This window comes from Nanorana parkeri, unplaced genomic scaffold (genome assembly GCF_000935625.1).
Source record: "Nanorana parkeri isolate BGI_ZX_2015 unplaced genomic scaffold, ASM93562v1 scaffold1762, whole genome shotgun sequence".
Lineage (NCBI taxonomy): Eukaryota > Metazoa > Chordata > Amphibia > Anura > Dicroglossidae > Nanorana > Nanorana parkeri.
In genome coordinates, this window is record NW_017308030.1 from 150,408 (window position 1) to 166,327 (window position 15,920).

A 15,920-nucleotide genomic window follows, 5' to 3' on the forward strand; every position below is an offset into this window, starting at 1 on the left:
CCCCCCCCAGAGTGTGTCTGTACAAATACAACAAATCAAAATGGCAACCGCTCAGCTCAATTCATTTAAAAGTAAAGATTCTCATTATGGTGCTAAAGTTTTGTACGTTGAAAGTTGTTTTGGACAATTATTACTTAGTTTACAAAGCTGAGTGGTCTGTATACTGTACAAATACACTAAAATGTATTCTTTTTCATAGAACACCTCCCCATCTCTTGTCCTTCATAACGTTGGGGGAGGTTTGCTGTAGTCCAGAAAAGGAGTGATGGAAACAATGGTAAGTGGGGATTTCTATTTACTTCCTGTTGCATTTCAGAAAAGGAAGTCAAGAGAAATCTCTCCAATAGAACAGACAGAAAGGAAAAATAAACCTGAGAGATGACAGAAAGTGCTTTTATATTTACTTTAAATCTCTATATTGAATTGTCGTACTAATTTTGTATGTGTTTTTTTAACAAATTACATCCATGTCCTGCTAATTATTCTCTAACTGATTATCTGCATTATTTCTGAATGTGTGAATTCTAAATCCCATATTGTTTCCACCAGGTGACCTGATGGAGGGAGAGCTGTACTCTGCCCTGAAGGAAGAGGAAGCCTCAGAAGCCGGCTCCAGCACTAACTTCAGTGGAGAGATGCACTTCTATGAGCTGGTGGAAGACACAAAAGATGGCATCTGGCTGGTGCAGGTAACTGGTTTTATAATGTATAGATGCATGCTCTGTGTAGATGCCGGGGGACTGAGTTGTCTTCAATTTTAAAAAAATACATTCAAGTACCTTTTTTAAAGTGACATTAAACCCTCAGATTTTTTAACATAAACCAATACTGTAATGTGTGCCTTACTGTAATCCATGGTTGTTTCCCTTCTCTTTGCTGCTCTTCCTTTTAAATCCTCATGTCTTCTCATGCTTGGGGAGAATTTCCCTTTGCAGCTGAGTGCCTCTTCCTGTAGTGCTGGCTCAGGTTGCAAACCTACACACAGACACCATGTATCCATTCCTGAGACAAGGCAGTCTGCTGCAAAACAGAAGTTCTGCCCAGCATGAGAACAGATTTAAAAGGAAGAGCAGCAAAGAGAAGGGGAAACAACCATGGATTACAGTAAGGCGCACATTACAGTATTGTTTTATGTTAAAAAATCTGAGGGTTTAATTTCACTTTAACTATTAACAATACTGGACCTTATTTGTGTATCACTGGGCTGTAGATCCTCAAATCATCTCTGAATTGGTGCTGACACTGTCCTTCCTTCTGGAGGGTCAGAGACTCAACTGCAACATGAACAGCGATAGTGACACAGGTTGGTTCTGAAGACAATGAACCTTAGATAAGTAGTTCTGTTGGTGCTGGGTGGCAATCTACGTGTGTTCCCTTTACATCAATCAGTGTACTAAGATGTGGGTCATATATCGTAAAGGCACTCCATTTGTTTTTGGGGTTTTATACGTGGCCCACAGTGTCTTGTATACTGGCTTTAAGTCCCAGAAATGTATTGTGGATACCTGCTGTGGGGCCAACACGCAGAAAGTACCTATAGGCTATAAGACAATTGTCATATATAATAGCTGACACAAGTTAAGCTGTACCTAGTGACTCTGTCATTTTGTATTGTACAAACATTCAGTCATACAGCCGAAGGCTAATCCGGGTTCCAGACTTGAGTAAATAGTGTTGCTCAGGTAGTTGGCAAGCATTTAGCAGTATGTACATAAGGAGTACAAAAGACATTCTGATAGAGTATGGAGCACACAGTCAGATGCAGCCTTTATTTTTGCCATATAGCTAGACATCACAGGCGACTGCAAGTCTAAACATTTTCCAGTTCGCTTTATGTGACAACTTCTTTCCATAGAATTCTGAGGGCCTAAAATGTTTTTATTTTTGGACATCCTTGTTCTGCTCTATAGGTAAACCAAGTCCTCAGAATGCAGGCCTGATCCTTGCTGTCTAAAGACATTTTTTTCATTCATATGCTTGCTCAGATTGCAGGTAGTAGAGGGGAACACAGCCAGACTCTTCCAGCATTGGTTTGGGGAGGTACAGCTGCTATCACTGAAACGTGACTAATTAGCCAAGTTGGTCATAACCTGACCCATCTGCTTTTCTCTTTACTTGTAGGGAGTAGTGATGAGCCTGGGCTTGGTGGGAACCAAGTTTGCCTGGACCACTCAATACTGTGACCACCTCCACCCCCTCCTCACAACCCAGTTAGTTGCGGAGCGTTGCATTCTCCACCCTGCAACTATATGTCACAATAGGGATGCAACTGCCACCATTGATGCCATTGATTGGGCCGGGAGGAGTGCTGGTCACAGTTTTGAACATGTTTGGATGAACTCAGGTGAATTCAGTTTGCACCAAGTCCAGTCTCATCTCAAGTAGAGATCTGTCTGCTTATACACAATGACCATTATCGTCCAACCTCCCCCCTTGTTAGCCAGATTGGACATCTTGAGCCCCCTCTTCCCTGCTAGGAAATTTTAGTACACAATATTATTTATTAATAACTGACTAAATGAGAGAAATTTCTTCCAATCGATAGAGATGAACGTGCCACTGTTTTTTTCTTCTTTTTTTTTTTTAAATACCTAAATGTTTTGGAGGTTCAAAAGGTCCACTTTATACTGGACAGGGAAATGTCAGGTGGGTGGGCCTTACCTTTATAAACTCGGAGGATCAGAGGGAGGGCAGATGAGAGGCTTTTTGGGCTAAGAAGGGTAATTCATCATCCATCTTCCGGTAAGAGTTCTACTTTAAACATTTAAAAATGGCTAACAGGTTTTCTTCCAAAAACTTCTTGTAAATTCCTTGGTGTTCCGGACAGAATAACAATCTCTGGTTATAACAGGTTGGCTGTAAGCATTGTCCCGTGTTGTGGGTTGTATTTATCTGTAGTGTCAGCGTGCATGGCTACTATTACTTATATATATATTTGTCTACATGCAATTCAATACGCACAACTGTTGGATATAGCACCTTGTACATGAAATTTCATTTTGGCAGCCACACAGAAATGTATCTGTGTAAATCACTCAGAACCTGCCTGACCACATTGTACATAGCCATTGTTTAAACTTCTCCAGGGCAGCTCCTGTATTAATTAATAGCTGTGCTATTAGGTTAAAGGGAACAGTTTATACAGATATGAGATGATGCCCAGCTGCACCTCATCCACCCACACCTTGTTTACCAGATAACAGTAATGGTATTGCAACAGCCATGCTTTCAACTGCAAACACATCAGGTTCACATTTCTAAAAGTCTGTAAATGCATTGAGGAAGTACAGTAAGTAGGGTAAATGGTTGTTCTACAGCCTCCTAATCATCAGTTCTCCAGGTAATTTCCAATAGCATTGAGGAAGTACAGTAAGTAGGGTAAATGGTTGTGCTACAGCCTCACGGTCATCGGTTCTCCAGGTAACTGTCAATAGTATTGAGGAAGTACAGTAAGTAGGGTAAATGGTTGTGTTACAGCCACTGGATTATCGGTTCTCCAGGTAATTTCCAATAGCATTGAGGAAGTACAGTATGTACTTGTGTTACAGCCTCCCAGTCATCGGTTCTCTAGGTAATTTCCATTTGCAATAGCAACCACCTTGTAATATTCTTCCTCCTCTTGGCTATAAGCTCACTCCTGCAAATAATACCAGTAGCTGTGAACAAATTGTCTCCCATATGACCCAGAAGCCAACAAACCTAATTTCCAACTGGGAGTTCTGGCATGCCTTCTACTACCATATCTTACACCTCACTGCAATCCCACAAGGTCTTGACTTCCCTGTCTTTAGGGCCAAGCCACACACCCCTACTACTCACCTGTCCAATGAGAGCGACATTATTGACCACTCTTAATGGATACGGTGGGTGGTCAGGCCATAGTTTGCGGCATGAAACTTGACTCCGGAATTGGGTTAGTAGAAGCTTTACTGTAGTAACTACTGACAAACCAGCATCTAGATTTCCACAAAACAGGCTTTCCCAAATCATCTTCCAGGACAGCACCTAGTATGCCGTCTTGTACCAGGTTTATTTTGGGCTGACACTATCCACATACATTTTCTAAAGTCCATAGACTGTTTATAGCCAACTCAAAGAGATTTGCCAACATGACAGTCTTTAGTTTCCTTTTAGACAGCAAGTCAGTTGTGTATAGCTCTCTTAAATTTCTTCTGCTCTCTTAAAGTGTGTGTAAACCCGAACAATGAACTTCTTTTATTTTCTGAGATGGAAAAGTTTATCGAAAGCGTGCTGTTTATTGACCCTTTTCGTCTTTGCCCATCTGATACCAGCCTCAGGGTTTCACCTTTATTTTTTCCAGGTGGTCGCGAATGATCGAAGTCCTCTTGTGAGTAAAGTGCACTGGGAGAAGATGGTGAAAAAAGTGACCAAGTTTGGCATCCGGACAGGGACTTTCAACTGCTCCAGTGACCCCAAGTGAGTAAAGACCTCTGTACATTTATAATAAGAAGGACCTGTCAAGCTCTCATTAACTAGTCAAACTTTTTAATATGATGTAGGATATTTTTGGTGCTGGCGCTTTTAATAGAAACAGTTGTCCTGAGTATGATTGTTGCCTGGGGTGTGCATTGTAGACCATCATTCCCTTTGCCTGTGTTCTGTATCAGTCTTCCTTTTATACTCCCTCATCCCTGCTAGCAAAGCTATCTTCTCTACTCCTCCTTGACATCACCTAAAGTGACACTAAACCTTAAATATACATGTACAATTACTTTAACTGCCTCCCGGGCGGCCTTTGTAAAAAAACGGCTGGCAGGGAGCTTCCTGCATGTAACAGGCTGTGTATATACGGCCTGTTAGCACAACCCCACCTCCTAAACAACCCCCACCCCTCCCACACTCGCGCGCGCCGCATGGCGCGCAAGCGCGAAACTACCGAAATGTAAAAACAGGCAGCGATGCCTGTTTACATACAAGCGGTCTGTCGGCTATAGAACTGGCGGATCGCTTGTATGGGGTGGCGATCGGAGCGCACCCCCTCTGCGCCCATTCTGCTGTCACTCTCCGGCTTCAGACGCTGGAGAGAAGCTGATGAAGCAGATCTGTGCTTCATCAGCTTCTTTGGGGGTCCCTAGGTGACATTACAGGTCTTGGAGACCCCTGATGTCTCCATAAAGAGGACCTGTCACATATCTTTGTCATCACATAAGAGGGGTTTCTTAGCATACCCATGTGATAACAATAAAGTTAAGTGGGAAAAAAATTGAAGTTGCAGAAAAAGAAAAATTCAAGTCACACATGAAAAATAATAGAAAATACACAAAAAAATGTTTAAGTCCACAGCCATAAATACACGCATGCAAACATGCGTTGGGTGCGCATAGGTGCAAAAACGATGATTGCGCCCATTACGCCTCACATGTTACATATCGCAGTGAATGTCGCAGTGAGAGCAATTGTATAAAATTAATTTCAGTACAGCGTTGCATGACGGAATAAATGTCAGTCAAAAGTACTGCAGCGCTGAACACTGACAAATGGCCTGGTCAGGAAGGGGGTATAAACCCGGTCAGCAAGTGGTTTACTATTAACAGAAATGTATCTTATTTGTGTATCACTCGGCTGTAGATCCTCAAATCATCTCTGAATTGGTGCTGACACTGTCCTTCCTTCTGGAGGGTGGCTACTTTTGTTCCCCATGGTCCCTGTGTGTGTTGTAAAGTAGTCACCGCTCCAAGCTCTCTCCTGTGATGGACTACAATCTCATGTTTTTAGTTTACTCATTTGTATTGAGTTTTTAGTCTATCCCGGGAGCATGCTTGGAGTGGTGGCTACTTTACAACACACACAGGGACCATGGGGAACAAAAGTAGTCACCCTCCAGAAGGAAGGACAGTGTTGGGACCAATTCAGAGATGATTTCAGGATCTGCGGCCGAGTGATACACAAATAATAAACATTTTTGTTGAAATGTACTGGAATGCATTTTTAAGATTTATCTTGTGAGTGTAGTGTCACTTTAATATTACTTTGTCTTTTCATTGTCCTCTTACCTGCTCCTGTTTGTTCTTTTGTAGGTACTGTAGGAAGAGAGGATGGATGAGGTCAACCCTTATTATGTCTGTGCCCCAAACAAGCACTTCAAAGGGAAAAGTCATGCTGAAAGAGTACAGTGGACGCAAAATCGAAACGGAGCATATTTTTAAGTGGATAACTGCACACGCCGCTTCACGGATCAAAACTGTTTACGATTCCAAACACTTAAAGGAAGAATGGAACAAAAGTGATCAGTACAAGGTCAAGCTGTACCTCTTCGCCAGCCTTGATAAGCCGCCAGCTTTCTTCTCGGCGCTAAGTGTGAAATTTACCGGCAGAGTGGAATTTATCTTTGTCAATGTCGACAACTGGGACAACACAAGCTACATGGCAGAAATTGGCATATCCAGAACCCCTTCCTATGTTTTGAAGACCCCAGAGGGAATTTACAAGTATGGGAATAATACAGGGGAGTACGTCTCTCTCGGAGCCATGGATTCCTTTCTCCGCACTTTACAACCCGAAGTCAATGACTTGTTTGTGCTCAGTTTGGTCCTGGTGAATCTAATGGCTTGGATGGACTTATTTATCACTCAAGGAGCCACCATCAAAAGATTTGTGGTTTTAATCAGCACTTTAGGGACCTATAACTCCCTGTTAATCATTTCCTGGTTACCAGTTTTGGGATTCTTGCAGCTGCCCTACCTAGACAGCTTTTATGAGTACAGTCTAAAGTTACTCCGCTATTCTAACACCACCACTTTGGCTTCATGGGTAAGAGCCGACTGGATGTTCTACTCTTCCCACCCTGCCCTTTTCTTAGGCACTTATCTTGGTCACGGCTTACTCATAGATTATTTTGAAAAGAAGAGACGCCGTAACAATGCTGATGAAGTCAACGCTAATAACTTGGAGTGGCTGTCTAGCCTCTGGGATTGGTACGCTAGCTATCTGTTCCATCCGATTGCCTCTTTCCACCACTTTCCCAACAATTCTGACTGGGACGAAGACCCAGACCTCTACCTTGAGCGCTTGGCGTTTCCAGATTTGTGGCTTCACCCTCTGATCCCCACTGATTACATAAAAAATTTACCCACCTGGCAGTTCCAGAATCCTAGGCATTCTGTAGAAGACCTCTCGGAAGGCTCTATAGAAAGCGACAGTGACTCTGAAAGCGAGCCGGCTAACAACACAACTTGTCAATGCCGACCACCTGATGACCATACCAGCTGTTGCACAGCTAAGCCTTCAGCAGAAACCAGTGACCCAACTTGCTCATGTGTCGACACGCAAAAGAGTGGCAGCCCGTGCGGAAGAAACGTCAGGGCCTATGGTTCTTATTGCACTGAGGACAACCTAGAACCAAATTGGTCCACGTGGCCGGAAAACATGTTGCACTGTTCAGAATGTGTTGTGTGTCTAGAGAATTTTGAGAACGGTTCTCTACTCATGGGTCTACCTTGTGGTCACGTATTCCACCAAAACTGCATTGTGATGTGGCTGGCTGAGGGTAGACACTGCTGCCCGGTTTGCCGCTGGGCGTCCTACAAAAAGAAACATTACAGTCACCAAGCATCAGTGTCAAGCACCACTGCCTCTTAGCGCCTGCGTTTTGCCTGTGAGCTTAACTTGCCTGTTTCTGCTTGTATATGTTAGAAACTTAAGTGGTTTGATGTCCTATTTCAATCTTCACAATGGAACTAATACAAAGTTCTGTCTACGTCCATGATCCCTCTTCAACTGTCTTGTTGCCTTGTGTGTTCAGTGTCAATGTATACGTAACAAGGAAAAAAAAAAATATTTTTATGATTTTGAAAAAAAACGATATTACTATTTCAATGTACTATTTTTTAAAACAAAATTAATCTTCCGCCAAAACTCTAGAAGAAAGGTTGATTTATTTTTGATTGCTAGTTTCTATCAACCTTGCTCAGCATTTCAGAAGCTTGTGAAGGTACACTATGAAAGTTTAATCAAATGGGTTAAGTGTTATTTTTAATAAATCCTAAACACTGGTTTCCGCTTATTTCATTCAACGGCTGACTGTCTATTTCTAGTTTTTGTCAGTACACAAATCTTCTTCAAACTATATGGCCCAAAAATGTGAGCACCTGTTTATCCACCTATATTAGCTGGTTGGACATCCTGTGCAAGAACCCTGGGTATTAATAGGGATACGTCCTCCACTCTTCTGGAAAGGCTTTACAAAAGATTTTGTTGTATGCCAAAAGATCATTTGTTGTAAGTAGGGATGCACCGATACTAGTATCGGTGACGATGCCGAGTATTTGGGCTAGTACTCGTACTAGCCCCAAATGCTCCGATGCTTAGCCCGATACCTCCGGTATCAGGAAGCCTGGCAGCGCGTAAATACACGCTGCCCTGCTTCCTGATTGGCCGGGAAGCCGGCTCCATGCTCTTTAGTCGCAAGCCATTCAGGAAGCCGGGCGGCGTGTAATGACGCGGCGCCCAGCTTTCGGATTGGTCGGGAAGCCGGCTTCATGCTACCTCGTCCCCTTATGACGAGGGAGCATGGAGCCTGCTTCCCGGCCAATCGGGAAGCTGGGCGCTACGTCATTACACAGCACCTGGCTTCCTGATTGGCCAAAAAGCCGGCTCCATGCTTTCTTGTCACCTGGTGACGAGAAGCATGGGATTCGTCTTCCCTGCTAATCGGGAAGCTGGGTGGTGAGTCTTGACGCGAGTCATTACACGCCACCTGGCTTCCTTAATGGGACTTCCGGTAATCGGTATTCGGTATCGGCGAGTACCGGGGAAAAAAATATCGGTTCTTGTACTGGATACCAAAATACCGGTATAGGTGCATCCCTAGTTGTAAGGTACTGATGTTGGATGAGAAGACCTGGCTTGTTCCAGTACATATTAGCAATGGAGTTCAAGTAGGGATGAGGTAAGGGTACTGTGTAGGCCTGTTGAGTTCATCCACACCAATCGCAAACAATGGAGCTGGCTTTCTACGCAAGGGCCCAGTCATGCTCTACAAAAAGGCCCCAACAAGGTTAAAAGCACTAAAAAAAAAAAAGAAATGTCTGGTCCCTGCATCCATTAACCATCCCTGTACCATTCACTGAAATCACCTGAACTGAAAAGTTGGAATGGTGGCCATATAGTGAAGGTGTATTTCTTTGTGATCTTGCAAGACAAAGTCCTCTTTAACCCTCTGGGTGAAATACTCAAAGGTTCATGAAATTGGGCTTGCATGTGTGTGTATTCTTGTGTAGAATATGGCTGCAGGTACATGGATGCTCAGTCTAAAGGCACAGATGTAAAGTCATGCTGGACCAAAAAAAAAGGCCCGTTTCCACTGTTGCCATAAGGTTAGAAGCGCACAGTTCTCTAAAATCTCTACGCTGTAGCGTTACTAAAACCTTTCAGTAAAAACTCCTGAACGCCATAATTTGGAGGGGTGACCACAAGGTTTTGGTCATACAGTGTAAGTCTGTTCCTTGCATTTGTGGTTTGGCAGGACAAAGTCGTCTTCATCCCTCTGGAAAGAATCTTTAAATGTATATAAAATTAGACTCCCGAGAAACTAATGTGGAATATGCCTCCAGGTATATGAAAGATGTTCAGGCTCAAGGCTTTATAACAACAATAGTGTTTTTAACTAACTAGTCCTACACTATACCTATCTATCTCTCTACTCCGCAACTCTCCCCCCTCAGTGTCCTTGCGTGTCACTAATCTACTAACTGACATATCAGTCTGGATGTCGAGATACAAGTATACACTGCGGCTTTATATTAACATTGCACCTTTTGGAAAAATCCAGGAGCTTTTCCCTCTAATTTCAAGAAAAAAAAAATTAAGTATATCTCTGCAATACATACGAATTTCCATGCGTTTCATCCCTTTAAACCTTTCCTTGCCCCAACATAAAGGCTTATAGTGGAATAAAACTGCTCCCAGTTGGCCAGATCCTTAAGCTTTGGGTTGGCTACATTCCCTTTTGCTGTAAGCTCACAGTTGCTTAAAGTGACATTAAAGTCTACATTTTTTTCCCCTCCCCCCAATGTTAGTGTTAGCACTTACCTTAAAGTGACATTAAACCCTCAGATTTTTTTAACATTTTCTCTTTGCTGCTCTTCCTTTTAAATCCTCATGTCTTCTGATGCTGGGGGAGAACTTCCCTTTGCAGCTGAGTGCCTCTTCCTGTAGTGCTGGCTCAGGTTGCAAACCTACACACAGACACCATGTATCCATTCCAGAGACAAGGCAGTCTGCTGCAAAACTGAAGTTCTCCCCCAGCATGAGAAGAGATACAGATTTAAAAGGAAGAGCAGCAAAGAGAAGGGAAACAACCATGGATTACAGTAAGGCGCACATTACAGTATTGTTTTATGTTAAAAAATCTGAGGGTTTAATGTCACTTTAAATGATGCCTCTTAATCCGATCTTCTTCTTTCCTGTCATTTTCATCTGTCCCTCCAGTGCTGACTCCTCTGTCCCTGCTGGCACTTCCTGTCCCATGGTGTCTGCATGCGTGCGCACGCCGTCCGTATACTTACCTTGTGTCTCTCCTCGTCTCCCGGACAAAAATCTGAACTGCGCATGCGCCCGCCCCAAGATGCTCTGCGGCCTCCCATGATTTTTCAGATTTTCAGACGGGAGCGCGCGGAGAAGACGCAGGTAAGTATTAACCTGTTTTAAAAAGTTTTTTTTTTTCTAGCAGTACATATATGCAAAAACACCTGAGGGTTCAATAACCCTTTAAGAGACCATGAACATTTAGCAGGAGGATGCCCTAGGCTCTTCTAGGTAAATGAATGACTGTGATCAGAAGCTAACGAGCTGCTGATGAAAGCCATTCAATAAAATGTGGCCACACAACCTCCTCCACCATTGACACCGATGGCCCGCTCTGTGCCTGTCATTCTTCTACGCTGCGTGCCAGCAGCAATCTGATCTCCCCTGTGTGCTCTTCCTTCCCCACTGTTCTCTTCCCCCACCTCTGGAGGGGACACAGAGGGGAGCAGACTGCACAGTGAAGAGGTTCAAGTGGGAGGCGCGGTGCCAATGGACAACAGCTAGGATTCAGGATGGTGAGAGCAGGATTGATAAAATTACCAACCCTTCACTTTCCTTAAAGAACACAGGTATGAGCAGTGCTTAGCACTCTAGTGTTCATTCATAACGGCTTTGTCACACAAAATGTGCACTACACACGTTGTAATGTATTTTACATGTGTTGGTACCCTGTGATCCACACCACACTAAGGGCCCATTCACACCAGTATCCAGTGTACCCATCGCACTCCTGACCAAATAATACCCTTAGAGACGGGTGGGTGCCAAAGTGACTGCAGATGCCTCTGCAATCCAAGATAAGTGTATGTATAAAGTCACTCGCACTCCAATAGAATTTCAAGTCAAAAACGGTTTGTTTACTTGATTGCTATATTATATAGCAGATATATCATGTGATAGCAATCGAGTCAATAAACCATTTTTGACTTGAAATTCTATGGGAGTGCGAGTGACTTTATACATACACATTCACACCAGCAGGCACATGTTAAATGTGCCTGCATAATTAATTTTATTGCAGCACACCCATGGCATTGTGGATCAGGTGCTACCACAACACAAGTGTGAAGCCATCTTCAAGATCTTTAGCATAAGTTGATGGTTTACAGTTTTGTTGTGAAAGCTGTACGTGCAAAAATGGTCTGGTCTCCTAAGGTTAAAAGTGGAGAGCAGGGCCTGGCAGCAAAATGGTTGAAGCCATTACAAGTATGGAAAAAGACCCCTTGATCTACTAGCAATGCACTTAGTCTTGTTGTAGGCTGACAACATATGGCATTTGTGTGGACTGAGTGGTATTGTCCCCCAGTGTCTTTTGCTGAATTAAGCCCGATTGTCCCCATTGGAATGTCAGTCTTTCCAGGGTCAGCTACAAAGCGGGTCAGCTACAAAGCGGGTCACCACTAGCAAGGTTGGGAGAGCATGTCAAAATTCAGCAGCTTTGTCGGGAGTGAGTGCCACAGAGGCAGCACATTACTAGTATGCTAATCCTCCTCTTAACCCCTCTTCCTCCTCCAACCTCTCCTCCCCATCCCTCTGTGTTTATGGCACCTGGACAGGCTCTGGAGTGTTGGATTTTCTTCACCCCACCACTGGCTCATCAGTCAGACCATTTTGGCCCCCTTTTGAAGAGGCGACTAAAATGGTTAGCTGCAATGAGGCAAGGACTGGGGACACAATCTCTCCAGCATTCCCCCTACAGCTCATACTGCGTGGCTTAATAGGAAAACAGTGGTACAGTAGAAAGGCATCATGGCACACTCACAAACCAGCATGTAAAACAACTTGTCTCACCACTAAGGACAATGACAGAGGTTTGGATACACGTCTTCTGCAAAGGATGTGTAAGCCGCGCCAAGGCACCTCTTATAGTGCGGTCCTAACCCTAAACTATGAGAGTCTCCATCTTGGAGCACATGGGGGCAGAAGATATCAAATTGGGTGCAGGCCTGTCAGCTTCCTGGTCTTATTGGTCCCACATTAACACATTACCGTCTATACCTTTTAAAAAAAAACTTTTCATTATTAACTATTTTTTTATATTTTTGTTTTCCCTGTTAAGGTTGTGCCTGCCCAGGACAAGCAAACGTGGGCAGAGAGGGCAATTAGGAATATAAGAAAACCACAACTGAAAGTAGTGTCTGGTTGGCGGGAGCTTACAGAGGAATGTGACCCCTGTAATCAGTTCTATGGCATAACACGTAGATCCCCTGAATTTGCTGAAGAACTGTTCCAGAACGGTTTTGGTCGCTCAAGTAAATATTCATTACAACTCTTGCCATATTTAGTGGAAGGTTCCTGGCCTCGGTGGCCCCCACAGCCACAGTTGCACCTTCCCAGCCTCCCTAGCTTTATTTTGTATACACATTTAAACATATGTACACTTTTTTTTATACTTTCTTTTTTTTTCCTTATAAGGCTCTTCCTGCTCTGGTCAAGCCAACACACGCAGGGACAGCACTCCAAGGTGGATAACAATATTGGCAGCTGAAAAGGATGCTGCAAGGAGGACTTAAATGGATTTTATAGGGCAACCTTATTTGGTGAGAGACTCATTACAATCCCCCCTCTGTCCTTGTTGGCCTTTACGTGTGAGTGTCTGAGGACAAGAGGCAAAGGGCAGCCAGCATGAACAATTAAGCATACAATCCTACTAACATAAGCAGCCCACCCTTCAGGTGCCCATACACTGCACGATTCTCGTATGAGAATCGCTGGAAATCCCGCGATCATACAAGAATCGTGCAGTGTGAATGAAGACGTGCGACCGTTTCTACTGTACGGTCGCACGTCTTTTGTCTAAGGAGCATGCTAGAAAACCAGCCGAAAATCGTAATTTGAATGATGCTCGGGAGACAAGTGTCCCGAACGGGCCGGTGTGCGCACACTGCCCGTTCAGCATTGCGGTCATCGCAAGTACGATCTGCCTGTCTAAGATGGGCAGATCGTACGTTTTTTTAATTACTTTACAACCATTGCAAGACTAAGGTCTTGCGATGGTTGTAAAGTGTATGGCCACCTTTCCTCTGAGTGAAGTCTGGAGCATGAAGTAACAGTAACAACCTTCCCATACCATTGCTGGAGTGAAAGAAATAAAATGTCTCCAAACCTCCTCCATGTCCAGCACCTGAATGCAATCTTGGCTTCATCTGCTTCTATACCAGTTGGTGAAAACAGCCCCTTTTCTCCAGCTCATTGCCTGGGTGGTGCCACATATTTCTACCCAACATCACTTTTTTTATGTTTTATTTTTTTAAAACCTAATTTATCACTTTACTTTGTTTTTAATCATTTTTAATATACTATTATTATCACTATTATATTTTTTTCTGGTCAGGGCTGTCCCTGCCCTGGTATAGCAAACATCAGCAGGAGATGGCAAGGCGGGAAAAAAAAAAAAAGGGCTAATGGGTGTTGATGATGTACCACTGGCTAGAGGTGCGGAGTCTAAGGAGCCACCTGGTATTCACCAGCACTCACAGGAGTGATGGACTCCGCTGCACTACTACTCCCAGGTTCCTCTGGTATACTAAGATTTTCTTGGTATAAAAAGAAGAAAAATTGCTGGCCAAAAAAAAGGTAAACTTCAAAAAGAAAAAGGGAAAAGACCACAGTTAATAGAACAATTAGCTAAGGTGCTTACAATTGAAGAACTAGCTATAAATAAGTTGTTTATGGACAGAGTTTTTCTTAAAAGGATTTTTGGGTGTATAGATCAGTGAAAATGGTAAGAATATGTTGGCACAATTGCATTTTCTTTCTCTTATCTCTTCCCACTGACTTTTGGCTACTTTTTCTTTCTCTGAATTCCAACATTGGGCATTTTGTGGGGAATTCCCAGCTGCTGCTTGATGTAGGCAAACGAGCGTGGCCAAATGATGTCATTTACCTTATATGGCTGCATGTCTATAGTAGGAAAACCTAATATGACAATATAAGGTCAATGACATAAGCACAAGCTTCCTGCCCCTTTGTTTATGAACAGCTTGGGGGTCAGGGAATGACCCGTTCCGCAGCTGATTCTATAGAAAGCCGACAGTACCTTCGATTTCCGGGGATATTCGAACACGGGTTCAGTCCAAACCTGAGCGCATCCCTGGTCATGTTATAGCTAGCAGTAGCTAGTTACATATAACTGGACATGTTCTGAAATGTCAAAGCACTTCTGTAGCTTATCCGATCCAGTTCTGGACTGAAGAAGCGGTTCCGATAAGCTACGGAATGTCTTCAACTTTACAGAACAAGTCCAGTTGAATGTGACTAACTACTACTGGTTTCATCTGGTGGTGATTTTTATTCTTGATCTCTTTTTTGTGTGTGTTTATTTGCAACATGTAAAGAATAATACAATCAGGGGAATTTATCAAAACTGGAGCAGACATAATCTGGAGCAGTCGCCCATAGCAACCAGTCAGCGTCTATCTTTTATTTTAAAAACAACAGAGAGAAGCTGATTGGATGCTATGGGCAACTGCTCCACATTGTGTCTGCTCTAGTTTGGATTCATTATCCCCAACCTACAATCAGTGCCTGTCAAGTTGAATTGCTAATTTGACAGCAGACTATGGAAACATAAATAAAGATTAAGAAAAGAAAAAGTCCATAGCTATAGCACGCACACAGAGTTTTCCTCCAAGGCCCAATAGCCCCGCCCATCTCCTGGCAGCTGGCGTACTCGATCACTCGGCGCACGGTGTTCTAGTGACCGTGACGTCACGTTCAGGCGGAAGGGAGCACACTGCTGGGAAGCGACGGGCGGAAGTAGGAAGTGCAGGCACCGGAGGTGGCTTAGGAGATACTCTGGGGGCTTGTATTGTGGTTGCTGTCGGGTAAACAGACATGGGGCTGTTCGGGAAGACGCAGGAGAGGCCGCCTAAAGAACTGGTGAGTGAGGCCGGGGGTGGAAGGGTCAAGTCTATAACCTCATATGTGTTACAGTGTCATATTAGCCACCCTGTGTCATGTGATGCACTACATACGAATAGGGCACAGTACACCTGCTATAGGTGGCTGTATATGTGGTGATATCCTACACTAGAAACATCAAGAGTCTGCACACTACATATCACTGTCTAGAGACCATTTTGCTGTTTATTACATAGAACCGGTCAATATCACATGGCTCCGAAAATCCCTGAGGTTTATATCCAAGAAATCATCAATGATACTTCTCCTCACACCCACCAAAGGACTATATTTGCTTTACAGCCCTTGACAGGTTTTACTGCCGCCTGGGACCCCTGTTTTGGTGACACCATTTTCACCAGGCAGGAAGAGAGAAATTCTTTAATGGCAATATAGACCGAAGTAAAAACAACCCTTTTTCTTAAGTAGGGGAAAGCTAGAACATTGGTCAGATTTTTATAGTTGTCTGCGTA

At 43.6% G+C, this 15,920-nt stretch overlaps 2 protein-coding genes across 5 annotated transcripts in view; both read left to right on the forward strand.

Annotated features, from left to right (window-relative positions):
• Positions 1 to 15,821, forward strand: part of RNF103 (ring finger protein 103) — a 23,475-nt gene extending 7,654 nt beyond the window's left edge. Inside the window, exons 3-6 of one of the 3 annotated variants that reach the window (XM_018571457.1) lie at positions 550 to 689; positions 4,322 to 4,441; positions 10,350 to 10,353; positions 15,810 to 15,821. In XM_018571457.1, the coding sequence (XP_018426959.1) occupies positions 550 to 689; positions 4,322 to 4,441 (260 nt within the window). In that variant the 3' untranslated portion in view covers positions 10,350 to 10,353; positions 15,810 to 15,821. Of the gene's footprint in view, positions 1 to 549; positions 690 to 4,321; positions 4,442 to 5,474; positions 5,486 to 6,038; positions 7,817 to 10,349; positions 10,354 to 15,809 lie in introns of those variants that run through there. The other 2 variants (XM_018571456.1, XM_018571458.1) reach the window with 2 other exon arrangements.
• CHMP3 (charged multivesicular body protein 3) overlaps positions 15,295 to 15,920 on the forward strand; it is an 18,041-nt gene continuing 17,415 nt past the window's right edge. For both annotated transcript variants that reach the window (XM_018571460.1, XM_018571461.1), the window contains exon 1: positions 15,295 to 15,426. In XM_018571460.1, the coding sequence (XP_018426962.1) occupies positions 15,382 to 15,426 (45 nt within the window). In that variant the 5' untranslated portion in view covers positions 15,295 to 15,381. The remainder of the gene's footprint in view (positions 15,427 to 15,920) is intronic.